The sequence below is a fragment of the Chaetodon auriga genome, chromosome 11 (assembly GCF_051107435.1).
Source record: "Chaetodon auriga isolate fChaAug3 chromosome 11, fChaAug3.hap1, whole genome shotgun sequence".
NCBI classification, from domain to species: domain Eukaryota; kingdom Metazoa; phylum Chordata; class Actinopteri; order Chaetodontiformes; family Chaetodontidae; genus Chaetodon; species Chaetodon auriga.
This window is the reverse complement of record NC_135084.1, coordinates 13,802,843-13,816,741: the sequence shown is the minus strand read 5'-3', so window position 1 is coordinate 13,816,741 and position 13,899 is coordinate 13,802,843. Positions and strand designations below refer to the sequence as shown.

Here is a 13,899-nt window from a genome sequence, read left to right as displayed (position 1 = left end):
TGGGAGTGGGAGAGGAGAGGGACGACAGTAGGGAGGAAGATTCAGTCGGATAAGTAACTCGTCACCAAGAAGCGAGAGGGCATCGTTGCCGAGGTCCACTGCACCTGCTGCAACTTGCTGCCACACGGCACAGACGTCCTGCTCAATGTCCGGCGGGTGAGTCCTCATGCAACGCTCTAAATGCACTTGTGTGTTCTTCACAGGGATTCACGATTTTTCTCTCATATACCGTTATTTTCACGGGGACTGGCATTTTCAGACTGGCACCAGGGCATTCTGTTGTGATGCTGCGCGGTCAGCAGTCAACATTTTTGAAGATAACTCCTTAATCATCGGATACTTTTTATTAACCAGAGAAGGGCAAATCAACAGTCACGTTAATATTTGTGCGTAATACTGTTCATAAATTAGAAAATAAACATATTGAACTTATCGTGCGCACAGAGGAGGCAGTTGGGCTCTACGGCAGATGGGGAGACAAAAGGAGAAACCGACTGAAAAACTGAGACAAAGGACGTTAGAAATCATTTTGCCTCGATACCGGCTGCGTCTGCTACTCATTTGGGACGCGTAATTTTAGCGGAAAACCATGAAGCGCTCATATAGATTTTTTTTTTTTTTTTTTTTTTTTTTCAACATTGCGTGGAAGACGGTTCAGCATCTTTAGAGCATCTGAATCCAAATCGGCTGATGGCATGCTAGACTACTAAAATATATATTTTATTTCATTTAGCCCAGTGGTTCGCTCTATTTTGGCTGATTAAAACAAGGAAATAAAAATGTGTATTGGTTCTTACAGGTCTCATGACTTTAGTTCAATTCTATTAGAGCTTACGTCAGGCCTCGCGATTCTACCTTTATCTTGTCACAATAACAACTGTGCACTGTAAAACCTACAGCCTATTGTTTACCTGCTCTCTAACTTAAAATGCTCGTTGTATTTTATCACAGTTTAACGATGGATCACACTTTCCTGCCTCGCTCCATCTGGACCGGTGACAGTAAATTCCTTCAGCATCCAGCGGATCTCTACGCCAGTGTGGTCGTTACGCGCAGCATCCCTGCAGGCACGTGCTTTGGCCCATGTGTGCTCCAAAACACTTTCTACGACACTATCGCCTTCATAGCGCAGAAATCCTGCGACAAAAGAGCTAAATCCTATGTGTTCAGGGTGAGTTGTTCAATTTTGTGCTCAGCTGTCATGAAACACCGACATGTGAACTTCAACGATATGACATCTGAAGCAGCTTTGCCTTAGATAGAACTCGATGTAGGTGATGTGCCTTGCGATTTCATGAACAGCGTGTTTTGGACACTAGATTCAATATTTTGTTTATTTTGACTGAATTTCTTCATTTGATTTACCCCTTTCTTTATTTTATCTGACTTTATTTTCATGTTGTCCATCTGCATTTGTTTATTTGTCATGAGGCTGCTGTCTTGGGTATTATATCTTTATATATTTTTACGAATACCAAGCTTGTAGGAAATGGTAATAATATGAGATCTGGAATATAATGTCAACAATTCATGTCAACAGGTGGACCCCGAAGCCATGCGTAATTCTGCACTCGTGCTGTCCTGGCTGCGGCTCGTGCAGGCTGCGCGCAATGGAGAGGAGCAGAACACGGAGGCCTTTCTGAAAGCGGGTCAGCTGTATGTGCGGACCATCCGGGACATCCAGCAGGAGGAAGAGCTGCTGGTGTGGTACGATCAGGAGCTGTCTCATCTACTGGGCTTCACAGACATGACCAGGGGATCGAGTGAAGGTGAGGCGCAGCTCAGTAAAGCGAGTGCAAGGCCAGATACACAAATAAACATAGAATTAAACTAGAACTGTATTTCACACCGAAATACACGTTTAAGGATTTATCTGCGCACAGTCACATAGTGTGATTTTTGTCTCTTTCAGAGTTCAAATGTGGAAGATGTCACCAGGTCTTCAAGAATGAATATCCTTTCCTGGCTCACTGTCGATTCCTGTGCACTCAAGTCAAGAGTGACGCCTGGAGCCGCGAGGTTCACGAGCACAAGCAGGTGGAAATTAAGAGGCAACATCGAGTGACAGATTTCCACAACATCGCCAGAGATTTGGAACACAAAAAATCTGGCAGCAATGAGGACGCAGAGGTTTCCCCCAAGAGAAGGAAATACGAGGAAAGTCTTTACCCCAAAGGGCGGAAAACGGTTCTGCTGGAAAAAACGAACATTTCCAATGATGACAATATTACACAGCTGTATAAGGGCTACGACCAGGCAGCAGGGGATGCATCTTCCTCTGTGGGGAAACTGAAAGCTGATAAAGTCAAACCGGATCATTTGGGATGTAAGAATGATGCTTTTGCTGATGCGAGGGAAGTCAAGGGGGGGTTTACGCACGGTAGAGAGATGGAGGCACGGTCGGAGACAGGCGAGAGCTCTGGTGTGCACTCAAGCAGCAGCAGCGCATTTTCTCTGGTCCTGTCCAACAGTCAGGGCGAGCAGAAAAGCGCTTTCTGTAAACCGAGTAAAAGAACTTCTCCTATCGACCCTCAGGCGCATCTCGGTAACGCTTCAACAGCCCCCTCTAGCCGCCTAGAGGAGATGACTGACGCCTTTACCTCCAGGACTGTTATGGGATACAACAATTTGATGGCATCCAACATCCTGAGCGGGGACTTACAGACCGTACCCTCCCCGGTTGCCTTAAACAATGCTTTTCATTACGCACCGGAGCACTGGTCCAGGAACATTGGCGTTCAGCTGCAGACCACATCTTCCCTCACGATCCTTCCGCCGACTTTCACCTCATTCGGCGTGTCGGTGCAGAACTGGTGCGCCAAGTGCAACCTGTCCTTCCGCATGACCTCCGACCTCGTTTTTCACATGCGCTCTCATCACAAGAAGGAGTTCGCAGCGGAGTCCCAGGTGAGGAGGAGGAGGGAGGAGAAACTCACCTGCCCGATCTGCCACGAATACTTCCGAGAGCGGCACCACCTGTCGAGACACATGACCTCGCATAACTGAGACGAGAAGGGACAAAAAAGAGGAACTTTATTTATTTGCTAAACGATGCTCGTATTTAACAGGTTTAGATTCACAGCGAGACTTGGTGTATCACAGTGAATGTAGGTAGAAAATAGCAAAACGGACACACGTGGCCATCACAGCCTGTCCACTAGATGACGATAGAGGTGCGTGTAAGCTGATCTCACTGCAGTTTGTTGTCTGTCCTTTAGCCCTGTGTGTTAGGTTGATGATTATTTGGTGCCTTATGGAACTCAGGAGGGAAGAAAGACGGAGAGATCTCGAGGACAGCTCATGATTGTCACACGTCTCGACGCAATCCTCTTTATTTATCGGCTTCTCTCTGCTCTGATTTGTACAAGAGATGTGACTTGAGTGTGTTTGCACATTCGCTTTGAAATCTAAAGTTATGAGAATGAAACAGATGTGTCGAGTTGTTTCTTCCTCCATCATTGGTTCAAGCCAGAGAGGCTTGTTTTTGTCTGCTCCAACAGGCGGCGACGGAGACCAGCTGCTCTCCTTTTTCATCTGTAGGTAATTCAGTACAACAATGATCATCATATATGTTTGCTTTGTGGTTAGTCTGTCCTGAATGAAACCAGGACTGTGTCATTTATACAAAGAAAGCACAGTGCATGAGTCTATGGAAGAAAATGAACATCTTTTTATTCTCACTCTGCTCTCACATGATATGAGACAAACATTTTGATGCATCCACTCAATATCTGTTTGTCATTTCATCCAACATTTCAGCATGCTTAAACAATAAGTGATTGATTCCAGCCTGCCACTCAAAAAAATGAAAGTTTCATGGTTATCATTCATCTTCTTCTTCTTCTTCTGGATGGAGACCACAGAAGCCCACTGCTTTGAATTTGTGATTTTATGCTCCTCCACCACTACTACGTCCCATTCAAGTCAGGCCGCCGACAGATGGACATAAATAGCCGTCTCTGTTGCAGGTAAATGAGGCGGGAAGAAGGCATGAAGTTCATGGGAAAGTCAAGCCTCGACCCTGTTCAGTCACTCTGTAACGTAAGCAGGGATGGAAACCCGCCCACTCTGCTGTTATGTACTTTGATTTGAGCAACAGAGTTTATCCGCCCAGTATCTTCATACCATACACTATCAGAGGGTGCCTGCAGGGAGTTCATCAAAACAAAAAAATAAGAACTTTCTTTCATGGATGCTTTGCTGTGTTTTACTGCAGGGTCTGAAATCTACACATGGCATGAAAACTGCGCCCTGCAAACATTTGACGATGAGAACAAACACCCTGCAACATGTTTGTAATCTTTCACTGAGTTTTAAACCCTCATTTATCTTTAGATTGTCCAAATAATATTTGTTTCCAGACTGAAATGAACTTCTTGGCCGAATAAAAATTGTAAAAGTTATTTGGAAACTGGTAAAGTAGATTTTTTTCCCACTCTCTAAAGGAAAAATAAGGTTTTTAAGCAAAATACCCAGTGGCCCACATGATTAAATGGGTGATTAAGAGACACACTCTGTTAAAGCTACGTCCCTATGTATGAACAGTTCTCTGAGCTCAGGAACCATGTGAGGAAAGAGCCATTTCAGCCCAGACACAGAAAATCCTCTGTTGTCTAATAATGGCTGTATTGCTCTCCTTTAATTGAACAGTCATCATGTGGAAAAACAAATATTGTTCTTGGTTCCCCACTTGGTCTCGTTTCGTTTTGGCTTTTAGTCACTGGGCTCTGAACACGAGCCTAGACTAGTGCGGTTTTCTCGGCTGGAATTGACCATTGTAAGTGCTCTCCCGTGACTGTGATTGCGGTTGACATGGGGTTCACTTTGTAATAGCAGACTGTGGGTCCGGGCTGTAAAAGGGATCAGTCAGGAAATGAGGGAAAAAATGAACCTGCATGTGTTCGTTACAATTGGACCAACCTACTTTGAAGCTAAAACATCTATTAATGTAAACATGATTTATAAACCCCCAATTACAGTCATCATCGTAATATAAATGGAGGTTAGACCCCGTAAAGGCTGCATTCATAAAAAAAAAGACTTGTTGTTGCTGAACATTTCCACTTGTTCAAAATGGAGAAAATTGAATCATGTATTTGGTATTTCAGACATATCTCTCTGCTCTCATCTGTCTCTCTCCGGCATCCTCAAATATGGATTAAAGATAATCTTTTTAGGGTTGTGATACTGCTTATCATCTCACATCATCACGTCACAGCAGCATATAATGTGAATTCTCCACAGTGTTTCTTGTAATTCTTTTTCACGAAAAAACAAGCACAAAAAAACAGTTTAATTCCTGTAATGATAAATGGCAAAATAAGGTTTAACACAATGTATATTACCAAGGTAAAATGATTAGATTTCCCTTTTTATATCACAATTACTGGTTTAATACACAGTATTCTCCCTCCTTGGAATGGTTCATGTTTTATTGTCTTACAACATTAAATCAGATTAGATTTAATGAGGCTATTTGGCACTGATCAACAGAAAAAAGACCCTTTTATAGCCAACTGGAAACAGGTCTCTACAAATTGATCTAAATCAATTCCAAATATGAAATCCAAAATACATGTTTGTAAAACCATTCACTCCCTTTAATTAAAGAAACCCCTAAATCATCAGTGTGTTGTGCACAGAGCTGGTTTAACATTATTAGTTAAATGGAGTCGTGTGTGTGTTGTCAGTGGGTTTAAACTGACTGCAGTGTAAATACACCTGTATCCTGAAGGTCCAGATTTTGTTGAGCCAATGTCACATATGCAGGAACATTAAATCCCCTTTGATTCAATGCTGTAAGACAATAAAACACGACAACTTCCAAAGAGGATGAACGCTTTTTTTATAGTGTTTTATAGTCTATGTATATCTGATGGACAAAGCAATGCAGACAGCAGGGGGTGGCACAGTTTGCTTTCAGAGACGATGACAGGCGACTGACGGTTCTTTTTTTAGCTCCCTGTACACATTTGCAAGCCAAAAGACTTATAGCATTATTCTCTGCAATAAACAGCATAAGGACTCAGTCATTTGTTCTTTTCCCCCCGCAAGCGGTTCCTAAACGTCTCTGTCTTTGAGACAAAATTGCTGTCCAGTCTTGGCAAACTTCAGAGCGCTCTGCTGTTGCAAACAGATGTGGCGCCCTGTGCCAACTTTTTCAGGCTCAAGGCAAAAACAACCACAGTCATGGGTTGATAATCAAAAGTTCCCTCTGTCATTTCATTGTCAGCTTGACACACTGTTTAGGCACCACATGGCTCACCGTCTTCCTCTTGTGAATAAAGGCGACAAGAGGTTGAGTTAAAGTGGTTGAGGGGAACATCCTGCACTTGGGGGGGTAGGGGGGTGGGGTGGGGTGCACCACGTTTTGAAGTTCCAGTGGCTGACGTCCTAATAGGCGCTTGCCTGCTTCCTCCATCAACCATTAACCCACAACAACTGCATCAGTCACAGTATATGCTGGACAACACACGTCTGAGCCTTTGGTGTGGGGTAATAATGGGTTCAAGGGGCTTTAGGGGAATGTTGGTTATCTTTGAGTGGAACCTTCCTGCTTTTGTATGAAGTTATTTTGGAGCAGTGGTGCCCTTTTAGGTTTGTTTTAACAGAAAAAATCCCCCTCCAAGAATCAAACGTTATACGCAGCAATGACCAAGAATAACACAAAGTGTATGAAACAATAATATTCCAGCAAGAGCCTTGGATTAAATTACTTTTTTTATTCTAATTTATAGATGGCTACCTTTTCATAATTTAAACAATACACATGTACAAGACATCATCTCATCTAAAATATAGTAATACATAACCTGTTAACCATGACAAATTATTTTTAACCAAGTTTCACATTCAAAATAGAAAAATATTTCTGGTTTCAATATAACATTCTTGAAGAGTTATGAGGGGGTTGGTGGGTGTAAATGAATTCCAGATGCTCTCTACAATCCATTGGATATTTCCTTTTTAAGATATACAGAGCAAGAATGTAAAATAATCTTCCTGTCTTGCAAAGAAATTAACTTTGCATGTATGTACAATGTGGCATACGATTAGCTTAAAAGTAAGAGCAGCTGTACACAGCATGTAAAAATGTAGAAATATGTTTCATAATCTCTGTCATCCATATGTGGCTGTGAGAGCTGCCTGATGACACAATGATAAAGTCTTTTATTTAGAGCCTTTGTGTCCAAAGAAAACATGAACACAAACTCACTGGGAGCTGTGCGGAGTTCTGCGATAAAAGGAAAACATCCCTTAAATGCTCCTGCCCATGAAATCCTCAATATTATCTCAAAGACAGAATTAAAACAACCGGGCGTCTTGGACATGAGGAGCCCTGACTTTACATGTGTGAGTCTGATCCTCTTGCTAAGGCAGCTGCCAGACAATGTGTCTCTTCAAGTCTGCTGCCGCAGGGCAGAAGAGATGGAAGTGATTTCTCTACAGCCTATGTTCCTCAAGGAATAACGAAGGCCAAAGTGACTTTGTTTCTCAGCATCAAGAAACCGCTTGACAAACAGAGGTATGGTTCTGTCTCCATTAGTCCTGTTTTCTGTGTCTCTCCACATCGAGCCTGTTTTGTCCTCTGGCCCCATTGTCCTCCCCTTCCTATCTGCAGGAGCAGGACTGGACGGACATATTGGGGTAAACCTTGAGCACTGGGTTCCTGGATTCATCCTGGTAGAGAACAGCCAGAGGACTCATCTTTTCTGGGACGCAGCAGGGCTCAGGAACTCCGGGGATGATCCCGACGGCTCGGACTATGCTCTGGATGGTGGCGTGGTTAGACGGCCTCGCCACCTGGGAGAGGTTTGAGTAGAGGAGAGGTGTGCAAAGGAGAAAATCAATAAAAGGACATCATAAAAAGAACATCACACTACAGTTACTCAATATAACGGGTGAGATGGTGTAGAGTGTTAATACTCGTACCTTGGGCATGGGAAATCCACATGTGCCAGCGCAGTAGTAGGCATCAAAGGCCTTGGGTGCTATGATCCACTCACTCCAGCCAATGTCTGCAAAATCCACTCTGAGGTTCCTCCTGGAGCAGCCCCTGTGCTGGTTGTCACCCCACTGCCTCCTCCTGGCTTTACGCATGGTTTGTTCATCAAAACTCAGCACAGGTGACTCAGAGTTCACGCTCCCCTTGTGCTTTTTTCCATCCTTTCCCTCATTCCTCCGCTCATGCTTTCGTCCGTCACTGATAGTCAGCACGCGACTGTCTTTTAGTTTTTTCACAGCTGAGTCGTCAGGTTTGTGCCCCTGCGATATTCTTTCTCCCCCCTCGAGAACCAGAGGTTCCTCTTCATCTCGTGCTCCTCTGCCTTGCTCCACTCCTTCTACCCCCTGGCTCTTTCTCTTCTTTTCCTTCTTCCCTGATTTAGGCTTGGGTTTGAGTGCCAGGTACCAAGTGCTCTCCCAAAGGTCATCCTTCCTGTATCCATCAGGCCTGTAGTCAACCTCGGGCAGCTCGTTGTTCTGAATGGGGTCTGAGAGCAGGGTTGCTTCCCTTCTCACGCGTCCTTTCGACTCTGGTGAGGAGTTAGGTCTGTGCAGGAGCTGTGAGGAATGTGAGGGCTCTCCTCCTTCGTTGAACGGGTCATATCTCTGAAGGCTTGCAGCCACGCTGTTGGGCTCTGCCAAGGCTTGGTCATTAGCATACAGTAACAGGTAGGGCAGGCTGCCAGCAGACAGCGCCTCCTCTGATTTCCTCTGGTACTGCTGCCCAAAATCCAACTCCACGGACACCAGGAGATGACCCTTGTCCCGTGCCTCCTTTATGACCTGGGTCACATCTTTCATCTGCCACACCCCTCTCCTGTGGGGGTGGAAGGTCACGTTGCCTAGAAATGACCCCATTGACCCAGATCTGACCTCTGACCCAGAGGAGACAGAGCGAAGGAGGAGGCTGATGGACGGAGAAGGGTGGACTGCTGAGGAACGACAGGATGGGCTTTTGAAGCGTCTACAGAACCAGGGTTTTTGATGAGGGCGCCGATCGAGCAGGAAGTGGAATGTGGCAGAGAGGATGACCTCTGAGTCGTGGAGGGTTGTAAGGTTTAGTTGGTACACCGTCCTGTGGTCAGAGGAGTCTGCAAAGACAATCAATCAGTGTCAGACAGTCAGGTGAACAACCCGATAATAAAGACTTTTTTTTTTTTCAAATCCACAGAATGATGTTTGTAAAATTCCGTTTTTTTTTTTTTTCCTAAAAGATTTGCCACTGATCCTCAACAAAAAAGATGAATGCACACAGAGACATAGTGGCAGGTTTGTAGGTCACAGGTGGTTCGATGTTCTTGTTTGAAGAGGATACATTTATGTGTTCCATTGTTCTTTTTAGTTATATGAGGTGTTGATGGGCTGAAATGTTTGCCATGATACGATGATGGAAGTGTTTGCCAATGCAGGAAACTGGTAACCAGGAACTGAACCTTATTTTAATTTACACTTTTGAGCTTTTGCTATTATTTATCAGTTATTTCAGAAGAAGGACTGGAAAATTAACGATTTGATAATAAAGTCCTATGTGAAAGGGAGGAAGGAAAAGGAAGGAAAAAAAAGGCATCAAATTGCAACAAAAGCACTCCTGCTGCAGTTACAATCTTAAGAAGTGGGACTGTTAAACACCTCTTGTTCTGTGTTACATGACTGAGCTGTGTGGCTGGTAAGCAGGATTGCAGAAGGTGCCCTTAAGAGGAACCAGACCCGGGGGATCTGGAGGTGGGGTGGGCAGAGAGCTACATATTCATGATGAACATTAACTTCAACAGCAGAGTTATTGTTCATTGTATAAGAGTTCAGCGGAAGTATGGACTGACTCAAGAGATATACATTACCTCGGATTCAGTCTGCATATGGAAATGCTTACCTCAGTTTCTTTTAAAGCTTCCCCTTAAGCCTAATACAGCCTGCACTGTCTGCCCAGACACCAAGACATAATCAACTGTTTTAACAGATCTTATATTGTTGTGAAAACGCTCTTACATCTCTCCTTGGATTACACTCAGCCCCTGCAGTAAAAATACACAAGTGTTATGATATGCCATCTGAGAACTACGTGGGATATAAATGTCTATGAGTTGCGTTTGTAAAAACAGCATCAGACAGAGAGGAGCGACTGCGCTGTAAGCCTCCCTGACTCCAGGACGCGGAGTCACACATGTCATGTAGCCACAACAGGAACACAGAAGCCACTACAGTGACCCTTTGCAACGCGTAATCTGAGGTTTTACTGTATTAAAGCTGTGCATTGCTTGCAGGGAATCGCAAGCATTCTTGCGCATATTGCGCATCCGTCTGCGGTAATTGATCAGACACCGCGCAGAAGGGGCACAGCTGCTGCCGCAAACACAATGTGCCCACAGCGTCCCAAAACCATTTAAATGCATTCTCAGACTGTTCCAAAACAATCCTACCTATTTAGAGCGTCTGTTCGAGCCACGCAGCCACATGAGCGCTTGGACTTTTAATAGCCAGACATACAGAGGATCAGCGGAGCTTTGTGACTACTCCTGACATTTATTTTTTGTTTTATTTTGTTTTTTGCGTCGGATAACTGCTGCACTTGAGTCACACAACGCTATACTTTTCTTTTTGATTCGATTATAAAATCTAAATTGTTGCATTTGAGCGCTTTTACAGGAGACGACACCTATCGATTGCGCATTGCAGGCAGGTTATCAATGCGTTCACACACCTTGGCTGGCTCTGAAACTCCTGACAGTGTTTCCCTCAGTGAGACGGTTTTCCCTGTTATATTTCTCGTACAGTCTGGACATGTGCTGAGAGACCATGTCCTGATCCAGGTCATCTAAAAAAGGGTCCGACGGGGACTGGAGGAAGCTACTGTCCTGTGCGCTCCCAGAGCCCCCCTTCATGGTCCTAACTGATGCAGCACCCAGGAAACAGTTGAACATCAGCAGGAACAGGTGCGACGAAATCATCGTTAGAGCTGCCATTTACGTGCTGAAACGAGTTCACAGAATCAAAATCCAAGAGGCAAACAGTGCAGAAAAATGTTGTCCAAAACTATCCACGGTGGGCTTTCAAGACGCGCCAAATCAATCCAGGCTGAAAAAGCTGTGCGTAAATGTTCCAACTCTCCTCTCACTTTCCGCTTCGAGCGCGGCGAGCCGTCTCCCTCCTCTGTGTCAGACTGTGTGGGACGTGGATGCTGAGTGGGTTAGTCTGGGCAACAGTTGGAGTTGCTACTTTTACCCTTACGTCTGTGTGACCGCCAGAGGCTTGAGGGGGTTATACTGGAGCGGCGCTGACGTATACTCCTGTCAGCCAACGAGGTCTCTGCAGAGCACACAGCCAGAAGTGGAGGTCACGATGCTGACCCCCCCCCACCTTTGATGATGATGATGTTGATGATGATGATGTCTTCCTTATGTTGTTTTCCATTGGTGGAGTAATAACATTAATCCAGTGGCTTTGGCACAGTGTTTCAGAGCAGCACTCATTTGTTTAGCACTGGTCAGACAAAGCCACTGTTGAAACTCAACAAACTGTGCTTTTTTTTTCTTAGCAAGTAATTCTACCTCACAGTTTCCAGCTCACCACATTATTTCCAGTAACTGCTTCTGACATGCTCTCTGTCACACCTAATTAGCATAGAAACACCTACAATAATAGTCTGACAAACCACCCAAGGGCTATTGTTAGTGACAGCGATCCACATTTTGTACTGTGTGTGTGTGTGTGTGTGTGTGTGTGTGTGTGAGAGAGAGAGAGAGAGAGAGAGAGAGAGACAGAAGGAGAGTTTTGTATGAAAGGTTGTGTTGTAGGTGTGAGGTGAGATTCTTTCAAGGGAGTCACTGTGATTTGATGGTTTCGAACTCAGGTCAGTTTTGTCTCTGGTGTGTATGTATTTTTGCATGTGTGTGTACATCAGAGTTGTTTCCAGTGTGCGTCTCTGGTGTCTGGAGCTCTGTACCAACAATGCTTGTTTTGTGGAAGTGGTGGTCTCCAGCAGAGAAGCTGTAACTAGCTGGGCCCCTCGGGTCACTCTCTGCTACTACACACACACACACGCAGACATGCATGCGCAAGCACACATACAGAGCTACATAGTACCTTTCTGGCCCCCAAGGGCCCCACAGGATACTCCTTTTCACTCCTTTCCACAGCAGCGACAGGTCTTAAATCTGGACTATTCTGGAGATGTGTTTGTAAGTATGTGTGTGTGTGTGTGTGTGTGTGTGTGTGTGTGTGTGTGTGTGTGTGTGAGATAGCGGAGGAGCATTATGAGGGAGTTGGCTGAAGTGGCATGCTCTATGGTTTTGTCATGGCAAACAAACACATTCGTGCGTCGCCTTTTTCCCATACCACGTCTCTGTTGAAAAACAAAATATGATTAATTGTTGTGGTTATCTGTTTGAGCACATGCAATACTGTTTCCACTGTTGGATTACTGTTGGCTAAGTGTCATCTCTGAAAAACACTGTGAGAAATCTAGCGAGAATTTAGAGTGGCATTTGAGACTGACCACTCTCTAAAACAAAACCCCTCAATACACAAACAGATATTGAAAGATATACAGTTGTTTCTTTGTAAGTAATGACATTCGGAAACCAAATAATAATTGCCCAACAGAAAAATGCCTTTCTCTGTTATTAACAAGGCATTAAAAACCCCTTGTCATTATAACAACATGAGATTATCTCGTTGCTATTTTATGAAGTTGCACATGGAAATAAACAAGAAGACATTTGCATTTTACACAGATCGAGTAGCTTGTGTCATCTTTTCAACAACATACAGGAGTTTGCACTGAAATACATCAAAACTTTGAAAAGACAACATATGTGTAAGCAGGGAGAGAGTGAGAGTTAAAGTGATATCTGAAACCAGGCCATTAGGGTCATAATAAATAGTCCTGGGGAGAAGACAGACCAATACAAGTTCAACCATGAGGACGACAACATGAAATGGCTTTGACCTCTAACCCTGACTATGTAGGGCAGTGTGAGATTAATGTTGGGCATTATCTACAATAATGCTCCTCTCTCCATCATGACTGGGAGGACAGCAGCATCACTATGACTAGATCAAATAAGATTAAAAAAAACCAGCAGGACAGAGAAACTGCTGGTAAATGCTTCTCAGGCAATCTCAACCAGGCTCATAATCGTAAGCTACGGTTACACGTGTCACTTCAGTATGACTTTAATGTTTCAGTCTGAAGCACGGCCGTATTGAGTGACAGGCCATAGTGAGAAAAAAGCTGGATTTTGCTTATGTGCTATTGGATCTTCAAAGGCACATATGGAAGCAGTCAGGCTCACGCTGAGATCAGAATCCCACACGTTTTGATTTTGATATATACAGCCACATCAGATGCATAACAGACACTTTCAGGCCAAGTGTGGACATGCAGCAATGGGATCTTTAGAATCTGAAATCACCCTAAAAGGACAACTGAAACTGCAGCCACCGTGATACACAGCATCCAACAGTGCACCATAGAGCTGAAAGAGAACACGAAACATAAATGACCAGATGGATGCAATGTGCGTTGTTGCACAACTGATATATTAGTACATGAACTGACTCAAGGCTTGTGGAAAAGAACGTGATTTGCTGTTGCACCGTTTGAATGATTGCGCTGCAGTCCAGGTCTTGTGAGTTGCTACTGCCCACTGATCTCTGCAGTAGCTCTGCGCTGTGAAGCCAGCTGTATCTGACTAGTCGGGCTGTGTTACAGGGAAGCGGTCTGTTACATTTTGTTCAACATGGAGGTCCCCTCGTAGGGCCATCCAAACCAAACAGGAGTTGTGCTCTGCTCTCTGTGGGGGTACGGAGGAGCGTGAGGAATTAACATGCCCACTTGTGTGTGTGTCTGTGTGTGGTGCAAGGACTGATGGTTGGCTCTGGAAATGCTCCTAGTTT

The 13,899-nt window shown here is 44.4% G+C and overlaps 2 protein-coding genes across 3 annotated transcripts; one reads left to right on the top strand and one right to left on the bottom strand.

Moving 5' to 3' along the window:
- Window positions 1-23: 23 nt before the first annotated feature.
- On the top strand, window positions 24-4,161 carry znf488 (zinc finger protein 488). Of its 2 annotated transcripts, XM_076742289.1 has the most exons (4): window positions 24-156; window positions 952-1,171; window positions 1,541-1,769; window positions 1,913-4,161. In XM_076742289.1, the coding sequence occupies exons 1-4, from the start codon at window positions 146-148 to the stop codon at window positions 3,004-3,006; spliced, it is 1,554 nt and encodes a 517-aa protein (XP_076598404.1). In that variant the 5' UTR covers window positions 24-145; the 3' UTR covers window positions 3,007-4,161. The 2 variants fall into 2 exon arrangements, with proteins under 2 accessions (XP_076598404.1, XP_076598403.1); XM_076742288.1 differs by lacking the exon at window positions 24-156 and having other exon boundaries at window positions 837-1,171; window positions 1,913-3,424.
- Window positions 4,162-6,704: 2,543 nt separating this feature from the next.
- gdf10a (growth differentiation factor 10a) lies at window positions 6,705-11,233 on the bottom strand. The gene is made up of 3 exons (XM_076743163.1): window positions 10,703-11,233; window positions 7,933-9,095; window positions 6,705-7,803 (listed from the first exon to the last, which is right to left on the bottom strand). Exons 1-3 carry the CDS (start codon window positions 10,962-10,964, stop codon window positions 7,612-7,614), a joined length of 1,617 nt encoding a protein of 538 aa, XP_076599278.1. The 5' UTR covers window positions 10,965-11,233; the 3' UTR covers window positions 6,705-7,611.
- Window positions 11,234-13,899: the final 2,666 nt, after the last annotated feature.

What these genes read in the sequence shown, in the direction of transcription:
- znf488 (XM_076742288.1), top strand. Translation starts at nt 929, where the DNA reads ATGCTCGTTGTATTTTATCACAGTTTAACGATGGATCACACTTTCCTG. An exon ending in CTAAATCCTATGTGTTCAGG is followed by an intron (nt 1,172 to 1,540) that starts GTGAGTTGTTCA and finishes TCATGTCAACAG; the next exon opens with GTGGACCCCGAAGCCATGCG. An exon ending in GACCAGGGGATCGAGTGAAG is followed by an intron (nt 1,770 to 1,912) that starts GTGAGGCGCAGC and finishes TGTCTCTTTCAG; the next exon opens with AGTTCAAATGTGGAAGATGT.
- gdf10a (XM_076743163.1), bottom strand. Translation starts at nt 10,964, where the DNA reads ATGGCAGCTCTAACGATGATTTCGTCGCACCTGTTCCTGCTGATGTTC. An exon ending in GAGTTTCAGAGCCAGCCAAG is followed by an intron (nt 9,096 to 10,702) that starts GTGTGTGAACGC and finishes TTGTCTTTGCAG; the next exon opens with ACTCCTCTGACCACAGGACG. An exon ending in GTGGATTTCCCATGCCCAAG is followed by an intron (nt 7,804 to 7,932) that starts GTACGAGTATTA and finishes AACCTCTCCCAG; the next exon opens with GTGGCGAGGCCGTCTAACCA.